Source organism: Bos indicus, chromosome X (assembly GCF_029378745.1).
Source record: "Bos indicus isolate NIAB-ARS_2022 breed Sahiwal x Tharparkar chromosome X, NIAB-ARS_B.indTharparkar_mat_pri_1.0, whole genome shotgun sequence".
Classification (NCBI taxonomy): domain Eukaryota; kingdom Metazoa; phylum Chordata; class Mammalia; order Artiodactyla; family Bovidae; genus Bos; species Bos indicus.
The window spans coordinates 115003855-115018865 of NC_091789.1; the positions used below are offsets into that span (position 1 = coordinate 115003855).

A 15011-nucleotide genomic window follows, 5' to 3' on the forward strand; every position below is an offset into this window, starting at 1 on the left:
TTAAATAAAAGAAGACCACTCTGCATAAAAAAGACTTACCAAAAATGGACAATAGGCTCCCAATACTGTTGCAAAAACAAGGCCGTCTAAAAGGTCTTTGTCAAAATTTACTATCCATCTCTCAGGGGGAATAACACCTGTTCCAAAAAAGAGAGAGAGTAAATATAATAACAGTTTTACTTTTTTAAAAATACCTCTTATGGAAATTTGAGCAAGAATCAAAGAAAGATTTGCCTTTGCTTAGAAAATAAAAAGCATTATATTTCGGAAAAAGGAAAAAAAAAAAAACAAAACTAACCTCAGAAGCTTAGTAATATGAAATGTGTCTATAAGGTATTACAGGCAACTGCAGACTGTCCTTTATTTCCACTGGAATCACTTTGAATAATGTACTACCATGAAATAATGGAAGAAAAATCTGACATTTCAAAATTACGTACTGTGCAGTTCAAATGTTTGATCATCAACTTGGGTAAGGTGGCTCAGAAGGCATGAGGTTTCCATTAACTCTAAAGTTTTAGCGCCAGTTTCACTATTTGTTGCAGAAATTCCTTCACATGTAGGGTAAGTATGTGAAAGGGTTTGGGAATTTATGGCTTAAAGAAACTAGAAATAATCTATAAAAGATAATACAAGATGGAAGAATAATAAAAGGAATTTTCAGTTACAGAGATGACTACTACGCTGACACAAGGGGAAAAAAAAGTGAAAGTAAAATCTGGATATTTAGTAAGAAAAAACAAGCAACAACAAACAAACCTGTCCTATATTAGGGAAGAATGAAAGGTGATTTAAACATCAGAAATTACTGACATGATGAATGTGACATTTCCTTTTTCAAAATGTTTCCAAAAGGGCCTAGTAGAACCATCTCTTAATGGTCTGAGATGATTTATTAACTGAAAACAAGAGGAAAAATTGGTGATCTTCATAAATCCCCTCGAATCCCTTGATTCTCATTTTCTGTGAAGAATAAACCATGATGGGATATGTTCATGACATGTATATAACTTCACAAAGTAGGACTGTTTTACATCTGGAAGACTTAGTTTTCTCGGGAAGGAACCAAAGATGTCCTGCATACTTCGCAGAAACAGTGCCCAGTACTTTTTCATCTGAGATTATACAACACTGAACATTTCCTTAGGATTTCTACAGCATATTATTGCAAAATCAGTCTAGCAAACAAAGGTCACTAGGAATTTTCAACTAACATACAGCAAACAATATTTTGCACTATATTTTTCAAATGATTTTTTTTCCTGACAGAAAGCTATAAATAGTTGTATGTCTGATATAAGATGTGACACAACCAAAGTAATTATTTGTAAATGTACTTTTCTAGTTGGCTGAATAATTATAACCTAAATGTACTTCTCAATTTCTATCTGCCACTCACAGCTTTTAACAAAAACAAAGGGTCTCACTTTTGTAGCCAAAATTCATTTTTTCTACAAACTAGAAACAACAATTCTAACTTTAATCTGAAAAACACAATTTATTAGCTTATAGTGAAACAGTCAGTTGGCAATGGGTATATAGACTGTGTCCTCTAAACATCCCATCCTTATCAGAGAAGGGATAGAAATTTCCTTGAGAGAGTTTAACATCTTATGAAAGATTACACTCACAAGAGGAAAACAACTAATTAAAAATTTACTAACTAGAAGTTAATGAACAGAACCTAAGCATTATATTGTTACATCCAATTCCACCAACTACAATTGAGCACCACAGGATTCATGATGACCATCCCCCTTTGCTTATTTCTAACTTCTTTTTTCAACAGTGAAAAAACCCATCTCTCACTATTTAAAAGAAATTCACTTATTTGTTCAGCCACAGTAAACATAAAAAACTACTTTCAGAATTGCAAATCTGTCCCCTGTAAGAAACCACAGTTACATGCATAGGTATAGGTCTACTGGTCTTTTAGTTCTACACTATGCAATCATGGTATGGTAAGTCAGCTCCTTTCTCCTCCATTACATTCAGTGAGGCTGTCAAACATCTGTAAGGCAGTTAGATTCATTTCTCACAGTCTGCATTCCATCCTGAATTACTAATTTATCTGTTCGTTGATTAAAAAAAAAAAAAAAATATATATATGTATACACATACACACACATTCACTCTTTGTGGATTTTGACAGAGTCTGAGGATTTTGAAAGATACATTATCATGTACTCAACACCACATTTCCATACAGAAAAGTTTTATCACTCCCAGAATTCATATGGGCATTTTAGAGCCAACTTATCGATAATCTACCAAAAAAAAAAGTGTGGCAGGATTTTCACTGGGGTTACATTGAATCTATAGATCATTTTGACCTCTCAACAATATGATATTCACTAATTATAAGATCAGTTGCATATAATAATTATCAGACCAGCCACTTGAGGTTGAGATAATATATACAATACTTGGGAGAACCTCCATATAAGCGTATCATTAAACTAGAAAGAAAGTAAAGGCTCTTTACTATGGAGAAGATTGATTAAAAATAAAAGAAGGCCTAAGAAAACAATATCAACTGTAAGAAAAAGTAATTATAGCAGTTACATACAAGGGAAAAGACACAAATAATAATATTATGTTAATATATTTAAAAATTTTAGATGATATTAATTTAATTAAATGAGTTATAAAATCTCAATGGAAGATAGAAAATAATAATCTTATTACAATTAAAGAACTGATTAAGTTCTTTAATCATTTCTTTTATAATTAATAGGCCTAGATGGTTTTATCAGTAAATTCTGCAAAATTTAGGAACTAAGCAATTTCACCAATATAGAAACTCTTAAATAAGTGGGACTTCTTAAGTAATCACTGAGGTTTGCATAAAATTTTAACAAAAAAAACCCTAAAATGTACAGAAAATATTTATAAATTATCACTCATGTAAACTGAAGCAAAAATTAAAATATTAGTAAGCTAATTCTAGAATGGTATTTAAAAAGTTTAGCTATCATGGCAAAATTGAATTTGTGCCAGGACTGCAAGTGTAGTTTACAGTTAACAATCAATTTAACATCATATTAAAATACACAAATATATATCTATCTACATATCTAAATAGTTCTGTAGTATTCATCATAAAAATTCTATAAACCTAAGGAGAGAATGTAAATTCCAGAACACAATGAACATAATCTGAAAAATAATCCTACAGTAAATATCACAGTTAATGAAGAAATGTGGAATATACTATAAGATTAAATATGAAAAAGATCAGGTATAATGTAAGATTATCTATACTCAATAGAAGGCTAGAAAAAGTCACTTCATGTCTCAGTTTCAACCAATATCTTACACTTCAAAATAAGTACAAAAAATACAAAATATACCAAATTTACTAAGGAAATGTTGTAGAACAGGTTTCACACTCTTGAATATCTCACTCACTTTAAGAATATTAAAAAAAAAAAAAAATTAAAGCCAAAGAAAGCAATTCACTTATAGGGGAGGAGTTGCAAGCTGATCTTAATTTTTCCAAAGCTATTTTGCTGGCATAACACAATGGAGTTAGAGTTCAGAGAAACACAGTGATTCCCAAGTTTGATTCTCAGTCAAGATGCAATCCATACGTAAAGAAAATGAAAATGTTTACAAAAAGAACTCAGAGATCAGAGTCCCTGAAATGATAATTAGAAAAAACACAATAATTATGAAATCCAACCATCTAACAGCTGAGTCAAAAATAATTAATAATGGAGAACCCAGTTAAAATGACACACAGTCTAACACTGACAGAATGGATATGAGTGTTACAAGCACTAACTATGTAGGCATAAGTCTAACAAAATGGTGATACTAAGGCAGGAAGGTGAGAGGAAACAAGAGTAATAATTACCTCTCTTGTCAGAGCAATGACTATTAATGTTATGTAAAATCAAAACAGGTAGCAACCAAACAAAACCGAGAAACCTCAGAACTTATTCATAAATTTCTTCTTTTAAAGTGAAGATATATATTGGGAAATATTATTTCTTGTGGTGAACAAGTATTTTATATGGTACTTCTGTATTATTTAATCTTATTTCCTGTTTCTGTATTTGTACACATGAGAGTTTTTAACCTTCACTGTGCAATAGAACCACTTTGAGAGTTTTGCAAAGCTACATATGTGCAGGCAACAATCCAAAAATTCCATGTCAACTGGCCAGAGGTGGGGACATCAGGTTTTTTTAAAGTTTATTTTATTTTCAGTTCCCTAGGTGATTCCAATGGGTATCCAGATTTGAAAATCCACTACTGTGGATGAAAAAGAGAACAAGATATCTCTCTGAATAGCTGAAAAGAATTAGCAAGAACTACACAGATCTAAGTTACTGAAGAATTAATATTTTGAAGAAACAGCACTACCCAATGCTACTTAACTTGAGCCTTGGAGTCAAACCACTTAGATTCAAATCCCAACCACAACTTCTTCTAGGAAAACATGCTAATCTCTCTGCTTTGTTTTTTAATAATGGTAATAAGAGTGACCTGATCAAGGTGTTTGCTTTGAAGTTTAAATGAACAAATAAATGTAGGCCTTTAATTGGCATACCACAAATGTTGGCTATTATTATTAATCATGGTTTTGTCAAATATCCAATTAGAACTGTGGCTCACTACATTGAAGAGAAGATGATAGCTGAATTTTTCATTTTGTCCTATTTTAAACATGTTTTCCTTCCACAAGGCTGAAAATCCCGTACTAGCTATTTTATAGTCTTGAGTCCCCCTTCCTTCAAAGAGATGAATAATAATTGTGAAATTTTTAGAGCATTTTGAAAAAAGCTAAACATTAGAAGAATTTATATCAGATACCTAATGTCTGGGACTGTCTGAAGTCCCCTATAATGTTACAGCCAAAATTATGAAATACAGAAAAAAGATGAAGAACTTCCCCTAAATGAATTATCTACATGATAACTCTGAGCATTACAGAAAAGGATGGATTGCTGTCTGCCTCATTCCTTAACTTCCTGTTACAGTGATATCACAAGCATTGATTCTTCTTGGACCATCAGATATGGTAACTGACAGTTTGTCCTGATCATGGGGCTAGGAACAGAAGATGACTGAATGGGAAATCACGGAAGTAGAATTACTGGTAAAAAATGGTAAATTGATGTATATCTATTTACAAACTTGTTCTGCATTTTAAAAATGCTAAATTATATGTGTATATATTATATACGTATATACACACAAATATATATATATAAATAAATATATATATATATATATATATACTGCTTACAATTCTATTTCTTAAACTATTTTTTTAGTTCAGTGAGCAACCAAGAGCTCCAACCACAAAGACAATAGGGTTTTAATTAATCAACTTGTGAAGAAATTGGGAATGACAAAAAATTCTCACCTGCCACCTAAGAGACTAGATTTATTTTCAAGGCCCAGGCAGTTGACTTTTTTTACTAGAATATAACTTACATGTTAGAAGGGATTTGGGCTTTTTTGTTCTCTGTTGCATCTTTAATCCTCGTAACAGTCCTGGGCATATCAACTTATGCTTATTAAATATGTGCTGAACAAATAATATATTTAGATGCTTCCATTCTTGTTACAGGTTTTAAAAATGATTATACCAAACTTGGATAAACTTCTTTCAAGTTATTTTATAATCTTTAATTTTATACTTAATACTTTTTAATACATTTGGAATTCATTTATGTTATATAGCATATAGTACAAAGTTAACTTTACCTTAATTACAAAACATCAGCCAACTGATCCAGCACTACTTACCAAATGAATTAATATATTTATTACAGATTTTGGAATGTCACATCTATATTAAATTCTATTATATACTCTCATTGTTCTGAGTCCCCTATTATGTTATACAATCATGAATATTCCTGATTCTTTAAAAATATTTTAATATTAATATTAATCCCTGAATATTTATTTTTGTCACATGTTTTGTCAAATGTTTTCCTTAATTTTTCCTCTGTATTATTCTTTCCAAATTTTATTATTACAATACCAATACTGGAAAGCTGGCAAGCAAATAAACACTCTAATTTTAGTAGAACATAGTTGTGGGGCTAGGGGTAAGAGGATCATATCACATATTTCAGTAAAATAAAAAGTTACAGAAAAAAGATTACAAATTGAAAATACTGACTTCACAACACCATTAATCACTAAGAAATGCAATTCACACCCCAAATAAAATACTACATCACACACACCTAATGACTCTAGTCCAAAAGACAGTTACAGGTGTTGGTGAGGATGTGTACAAATTAGAGCCTTCACATACTGATAGTGGGAAAGTAAAATGGTACCAGCACTTTCGAAATTTCTCAAATGGCAAACTTTCAGTTATCATATCATCCAGAGATTCCACTCCTGTCATGAGTGAGTGAAGTTGCTCAGTCGTGTCTGACTCTTTGAGACCCCGTGGACTGTAGCCCACCAGGCTCCTCCATCCATGGCATTCTCCAGGCAAGAGTACTGGAGTGGGGTGCCATTTCCTTCTCCAGGGGATCTTCCTGACTCAGGGATTGAACCCAAGTCTTCCACATTGCAGGCAGATGCTTTAACCTCTGAGCCACCAGGGAAGCCCAATGCCATACTCAAGTAAAATAAAAATGTATGTCCATAAAAATCTTTCCATGAATGTTCATGGCAGCATTATTAATAACAGCCCCCAAAATGGAAATAATCAAACTAGTCATCAAATGAAAACTGGATAAAGAAAATGTGGTATAGGCATACAATGGAATATTATCTGTAAATGTCTAAACCAGGAATACGTAAAAAAAAAAGAAAAATCAGCTTCAAAGATATTTGTCATATGATTCCATTTACAGGGAATATCCAGAATAGGTAAATCCATAGAGATAAGAGGTAGCCTGGTAGTTTCCTGGTGCTGGGGGAGTGAGAAGTGACTGCTAATAGGAACATTCCATATGCACTGGGGGATGATGAAGATATTCTATAATTAGATTGTGACAACAATTGTACATATCTATCAACATACTGAAAACTATTGAATCATACACTGTAAATGGATAAATTTTATGGTATTAGAATTATATCTCAATAAATTATTAAAAATACACTTAACATATGATTCAGAAACTCCAATTCTGATATTTACTTCAGAGAAATGGAAACATATGTCTATAAAATACTAGTATATGAATGTCCATAGAGGCTTTATTCATAATAGCCAAAAATGGAAATAATTCATATGTCTGTCATTCAGCTAAGGAATAAAGAAGTTATTATACATATATATATATATATATATGAGAACACTCACTGAAGTCAACAAATTCAAGACTAACAACTCTCCTCTCTCCAAAAAGAAAAAAAGTTCTATCTCTATGTTGTCATTTATCAATCCTTTTACATATTTAAGGGACTTGACACTAATTTCATGGTTCTTGACATTTAAGACCTTAGTCAATACTATACTGACTCAATACTGAGTCAAGTCAGTAGTCAGTTACAGGATTACAGTTTCTACTGCCACAATAAAGAGTTAAGCTGTAAATTATTAGCAGATACATTTTAATATTGATTATTTAAACTAAGTAAATGTTAGGGAGGGCTTCCCTGGTGGCTCAGATGGTAAAGAATCTGCCTGCAATGCAGGAGACCCAGGTTTAATCCCTGGGTCAGGAAGATCCCCTGGAGAAGGGAATGGTTACCCACTCCAATATTCTTGGGGCTTCCCTGGTGGATGCTTGTTAAGTACTGCTCTTAAAAATATATGCTCTTGCTATTTACAACTGTAAAATGGTTCTGAGATCAATTCCAACATGAATGTGTATGTATGTTGGGGAGAAGGGTTCCCACACCACCAAGCAATGCTCAGGAGTCCAGCTGGGTGTTCTATAATTCAACTCAATTCCTTCACTATCTACTCAGAGATAGATAAAATGCTCAGACTCACAGGGCTGCCCTTCACTTTAGATGCCAGTCACATGTGCAGGTTGCTACCTGTACTTCTATTCAACTAGCTAAAAATCAGAGGTTCCCATGACCCTTTCTCCCTTCGGATTCAATTTATTAGCTAGAGTAATCACAGATATCAGGGAAACATTTACTCATGTTTATCAGTATATTACAAAAGGATATGATAAGGAATATGTATGAACATCCAGATGGAAGAGATGCACAGGGCAAGGTATGTGGGAAGAGGGGTAGAGTTTCCATGCCCTCTCCAAGTGGACCAGTTTCTCCATATCTCAGTGTATGTATTCATCAACCCAGAAACTCTCTGATCCCTGTCCTTTTGAATTTTATGGTGGCTTCATTACACAGGCATGCTTAATTAAATCCTGAGCCTCTGATGATCAATTCAATCTCCAGGTCCTCTCCCCTCCCAGAAGACAGGGGGTGGGACTGAAGGTTCCAGCCCTCCAATCACAAGGTTGATTCCCCAAGCAACCAGCACCACCCTTAGGAGATCTAGCAGGCATTCCAGAAGTTACTTCACTAACATAACAAAAGATACCCTTCTGTGTCCCTCCACTTAGGAAATTCCAAGCATTTTAGAAGCTCTGTGCTAGAAACCAGAAGGAAGACCAAACATAATTCTTACTATAATTCACAATATCACAAAATATTAGTAGCAGTTTTTGCTATAATTTATAATTTCTTACAACTCCTAATGCTTCATTTCAAATGAAGTCATGTTTCAAGCATAATTCTTAATCTATTTCATTTGGTGATTTTGATGAAAAACAGCCCCTGAAATGTAAGACCTTGGCCAGTATCAGCTGGGCTTTGACACTGGTAGGAGTAGAGCTGACACTCACAGCTGGGTCACGTTATCCTCTTATTGGACACAAACAATCTAACAGAACACCACCGACATACAAGGTCACTCTGCTTCTGTGATGAAGGGAGACAAAACAAGAGCATTTCATAATCCTGCCTAAGCCCAGAACAAAAACAAGCTCATGGTGTAAACCATGAAACATCAATATCCCCCTCTCCTGGTTAATGTGAGCGAACACTGCTTCTTTACCAATTAAAGAATTACCCTCACTGTAGTCTTCTTCCATTGGATGAGATTTACTATAACTCATTTATAAGATTTTCACTGTCCCTGAAAACATACAGTCAAAACAAATTCCTGTTTCCTTTGTTGGGGAGGTAGAAATTTCTGTCTATTCTTATAGATTATTCTGGCTCAGTTAAGAATTAATTTGACATGATAGATTAAGAGCAGAAAATCAAACAAAAGTTAAATTACATATATACATGGAAAGACCCCCCCAAAAACTCACCAAAATGGCTGAAGCCCTCATCTTAAATAGCATCCTCAGCTAAAGACAAAAGAGGATGGCGAGAGAGTCAGTTATGGGAGGTGACATGGAAAACCACAGTAAACAAGGGTAAGGTTTTAACGCAGAGCTATGGTTTTCCAAGTAGTCATGAATGGATATGAGAGTTGGACCATAAAGAAGGCTGAGCACCAAAGAATTGATGCTTTTGAACTGTGGTGTTGGAGAAGACTCTTGAGACTCCCTTGGACTGCAAGGAGATCCAACCAGTCCATCCTAAAGGAAATCAATCCTGAATATTCATTGGAAGGACTGATGCTGAAGCTGAAGCTCTAATACTTTGACCACCTGATGTGAGGAGCCGACTCACTGGAAAAGATTCTGATGCTGGGAAAAACTGAAGGCAGGAAGACAAGGGGGCGAGAGAGGATGAGATGGTTGGATGGCATCATCAATTCCATGGAGGTGAGGTTGAGCAAATTCAGGGAAACAGTGAAGGACAGGGAAACCTGGCATGCTGCAGTCCATGGGGCTGCAAAGAGTCGGACACGACTAAGTGACTGAACAACAAGTCTTTTCCACAATAAGTTTCCAGAGATTTGGTCACCTTCCTCCTCCTGGTACAGAAATGGAGACAATCTTACAAATGCAGAGTTCCCTTACAAAGGTAAATGTTTCTCACAAATGGATAACTCTTTTAAAATAATATTCCAAAGAGACACATTTTGGCTTTCCAGGTGGTGCAGTAGTAAAGAATATTCCTGCAAATGCAGGAGATACAGGCCATGCAGGTTCAATCCCTGGGTCAGGAAGATCCCCTTAGGAACAAAATGGCAACCCACTCCAGTATTCTTGCCTGGAAAATTCCATGGACAGAGGAGCATGACGGCCAACAGTCCATGGAGTAGCAGAGACAGACACGACTGAGCAACTGAGCACATATGCATCCCTTGAACCTTTCCCAGTTTACCTAGCTAATGCACAAATCCTGCAATGTCTTTCATAATATCCTTTACTGTGAGACAGCTCGTGATTCTCCATAATGTGTGATCTCCCTGCTTGCAATGAGCATTAACAGGAATTTGTTCAACTAGTGGTCTCTGACTGAAAGGCAACCACCCTGAGTAGGTATGAATATGAAAAAGAGAGGAAGAATGGGGTCTAGGTATTGGGCAATTTTTATAACCTCCATTTCCCTAGACACATGGTTATTATCTTAGTTTGTACTGATTTATTGAATCACACTGTTAATCCATTGGAAATGGTTTAACTATTTGTTCTCACATTTGTTTAACTGCTTGACATTTCTCTGAATTTAGTGCTGAGCTTTACACTAAAATCATGACTTATATATACTGACTGTCACATTCCCAAAATAAAACATTCAAGATAAAACATTAAAATGTCATATGATACCATTTCTATTGTCTGTGTGCATTTTAGCAACATTGATGAAAAATCAGTTAGTTCAGTCACTCAATCATGTCTGACTCTGTGACGCCATGAACTGCAGCATACCAGGCCTCCCTGTCCATCACCAACTCCCAAAGTCCACCCAAACCCATGTCCATGGAGTCGGTGATATCATCCAACCATCTCATTCTCTGTCGTCCCCTTCTCCTCCTGCCCTTAATCTTTCCCAGCATCAGCGTCTTTTCAAATGAGTCAGTTCTTCGCATCAGGTGGCCAAAGTACTGGAGTTTCAGCTTCAATATCAGTCCTTCCAATGAACACCCAGGACTGATCTCCTTTAGGATGGATTGGTTGGATCTCCTTTGCAGTCCAAGGGACTCTCAAGAGTCTTCTTCAACACCACAGTTCAAAAGCATCAATTCTTTGGTGCTCAGATTTCCTCACAGTCCAACTCTCACATCCATACGTGACCACTGGAAAAACCATAGCCTTGACTAGACGGACCTTTGTTGGCAAAGTAATGTCTCTGCTTTTGAATATGCTATCTAGGTTGGTCATAACTTTCCTTCCAAGGAGTGAGCGTCTTTTAATTTCATGGCTGCAATCACCATCTGCAGTGATTTTGGAGCCCAGAAAAATAAAGTCAGCCACTGTTTCTACTGTTTCCCCATCTATTTCCCATAAAGTGATGGGACTGGATGGCATGATCTTCATTTTCTGAATGTTGAGCTTTAAGCCAACTTTTTTACTCTCCTCTTTCACTTTCATCAAGAGGCTCTTTAGTTCTTCTTCACTTTGTGCCATAAGGGTGGTGTCAGCTGCATATCTGAGGTTATTGATATTTCTCATGGCAATTTTGATTCCAGCACGTGCTTCCTCCAGCCCAGCGTTTCTCATGATGAACTCTGCATATAACTTAAATAAGCAGGGTGACAATATACAGCCTTGACGTACTCCTTTTCCTATTTGGAACCAGTCTGTTGCTCCATGTCCAGTTCTAACTGTTGCTTCCTGACCTGCATACAGGTTTCTCAAGAGGCAGGTCAGGTGGTCTGGTATTCCCATCTCTTTCAGAATTTTCCATAGTTTATTGTGATTCACACAGTCAAAGGCTTTGGCATAGTCAATAAACTAGAAAGAGATGTATTTCTGGAAGTCTCTTGCTTTTTCAATGATTCAGCGGATGTTGGCAATTTGATCTCTGGTTCCTCTGCCTTTTCTAAAACCAGCTTGAACATCTGGAATTTCATGGTTCATGTATTGCTGAAGCCTGGATTGGAGAATTTTGAGCATTACTTTATTAGCATGTGAGATGAGTGCAATTGTGCAGTAGTTTGAGCATTCTTTGGCATTGCCTTTCTTTGGTATTGGAATGAAATCTGACCTTTTCCAGTCCTGTGGCCACTGCTTAATTTTCTAAATGGCTGACATATTGAGTACAGCAATTTCACAGCATCGTCTTCAGGATTTGAAATAGCTCAACTGGAATTCTATCACCTCCATTAGCTTTGTTCGTAGTGATGCTTTCTAAGACCCACTTGACTTCACATTCCAGGATGTCTGGCTCTAGGTGAGTGATCACACAATCGTGATGAAAAATATTTAATGCTAAATATTAAAGGGCTAATTTGAAATGTCTGGGAAAAATGTAAACTTCTTCATAAAGAATAACTGTTTTCTGGTTTAATGAAGTTGAACATTCGGCACATTTGAAACAATCAATACGTACAAATTTAAGACCTCAAGACCACATTAGTTTTAAGAATAGGGAGCATTATGATAAGACCCATACAATCTCTCAAATATGTACTGAATATTGTTTACTTTGGGCTTCCCAGGTGGTGCTAGTGGTAAAGAACCCACCTGCCAATGCAGGAGACATAAGAGATGTGGGTTTAACCCCAGGTCGGGAAGATCTCCTGGAGTAGGAAATGGCAACTCACTCCAGTTTTCTTGTCTGGAAAATCCCATGGGCAGAGGAGCCTTGCGGGCTATAGTCCAAAGGGTCGCACAGAGTTGGACACAACTGAAGCAACTTAGCATACACGCATGCATTGTTTACTTAAACTAGCACAAAATAAAGAAATTAGGGGCACCTTTAGATGGTACATAAAATACAATTATTGCCAAACATACTTATAACTCTGTTCCACTAAAGTAAATAGAATAAAAAATTGTATTTTTCATTCACAAGAACTACAATTGTTACTTCATCAAAAAATGTTGAAATAAGCATGGCTTAAGTAATAAGACATCATTCTGTAGAACAAAGCTCCTTTGAACAGACAATTCAAAATGCTCCAATTTGTGGATTTTGTTGAAAGTGTAGCAAAATGAAAGTACTTAGTCCTGTTAGAAATTACACTTTATGCTACAAAATGGTCCCTTGCTGCTCTCAAAATCACCAGGTGATTACAGGATGATAAAATTCCCATTAGCAATCAAATGTAGCAGTTCAAGCAAAGGGTCCAAAGGGATGACATAGGGGATACTTGATCATAGGCCTGATCTACTGAAGAAGATACTATCATTAAGGTGTAAAATACAGTTCATCCGTGAAAGAACCTCAACTAAAGTGTTAATGATAAAAGGGCTTAAGTACATATAATACAAAGCATTACTGGGAACAGAAGGCAGAAGGATGAGTGTATAAAAGCAAATTCACTATCTTCTGGCAAGCACTAAAAAGGTCACTGATATACATGAGACAGGTGTCCACTTATCACTTGAAAAACGCTTTTTGACTTTTACAATACTTAGAACAAATCCTCATGTGTTAGGGATTTTCAAACACAGAATGGGCATGTCTTTTTTATTTCTTTTTTAAAATAGTGACTCCCAGAAACCATCTGTAATTAGAGAATGAACGTTTTGAAACTCCAACGGACTGCCTGGTAGCATGTGCTCTTGGACAAGTTAATAGCAAGTCCAGGGTTAAGATATCTCAGTGTGCTCTCAGTGCTGAATTCAGGTGCCCTGGCCAAAAGCATGTGGCTATGGTACACTTCAATCCATGGACTTGCTGCTGCCAGACCAGATGCCTATTTTATCATAGGAGTCACCAGCTCAGCCATCTTGCATGACTCTCCAAGACTAGAGGAATGAAATCCTAAAGCACTACTCTGATATTCATAGCTTATCAGGTGGCTGGGGTTCTAGGTCATCTGATTCCAACTTTACTACTCACTACTCTCCAACATGCCTTCCTGTAGCAAGAGGAAGATTCCCTATTCGTCTTATCCCTCTCCATTCCATCATAGCAAAGAAATTCTAATGAGAGAGTGCAGCAAAGGAAATCATCAACAAAATGAAAAGACTGAATGGGAGACCTACTGGATGGGAGAAAATAATTGCAAATCATATATCTGATAAGGGGCTTATATCAAAAATATATATATTAAAAAAAATCCATACAAATCTTTGGCAAAAAAACAAACAAACAAACAATTCCATTGAAAAATGGGCAGAAGACCTAAATAGATATTTTTCCAAAGAAGGCATACAGATGACCAACAGGTACATGTGCTCAACATCACTAAAGTGAAAGTGAAAGTGAAGTCGTTCAGTCATGTCCGACTCTGTGCGACCCCACAGACGGCAGCCCACCAGGCTCCTCCGTCCATGGGATTTTCCAGGCAAGAGTACTGGAGTGGGGTGCCATTGCCTTCTCCAGAACAGATATGCTAGACTATCTCATTCTCAATCCAGAGAAGCAAAACTAGATTCTTAGCTATTATTTATAAAAATTTCAAATTGCTTATAAGACCTAAGAACAAAATTAAAAAAAACAAATACAAGAAAACATGTCAGTAACTTTGAATTTCAGGAGAATTTCTAAAGAAAGGGAGAGGTCACCCATTAGTCATGAATGTATAGTAATATAAACATTTTGTAAGGCAGAATTTTCTGTGAATAGTGATAAAGCAAATAATACTGTGGGATGTATATATATATGTATATATACACAAAATATATTTGTAGTTTAGTCTTCGTTATAAAGAATGCTACAAGTTGATAAGAAAAATTCAAACAAAATAATAGAAAAATGGGCAAAGTACATGAATAAGTATATCACAGAAGAGGAAATCCAACTGGCTAACAAGCAAATGACAAGATGAAACTATTTTTTATCCTTCAAAGTAGAAAAACAAAGTAGTAAAACCATCATGAGAACACCCAGTCCTGGCAACATCACTAACCATCAGTGAAATGCAAATCAAAATTACAATGAGATATGGCCTCACACCTGTTAGAAGGGCTACTATCAAAAAGACAGGAAATAATAAGTGTTGGTGAGGATGTAGAGAAAAGGGAATCATGGTGCACTGTTAG

General features: G+C 35.7%; 1 protein-coding gene across 4 annotated transcripts in view; it reads right to left on the reverse strand.

The window, feature by feature from the left end:
• CFAP47 (cilia and flagella associated protein 47) overlaps positions 1-15011 on the reverse strand; it is a 562308-nt gene that overhangs the window by 340579 nt on the left and 206718 nt on the right. For all 4 annotated transcript variants that reach the window (XM_070784977.1, XM_070784976.1, XM_070784975.1 and 1 more), the window contains one exon: positions 40-137. In XM_070784977.1, coding sequence (XP_070641078.1) covers positions 40-137 — 98 coding nt within the window. The remainder of the gene's footprint in view (positions 1-39; positions 138-15011) is intronic.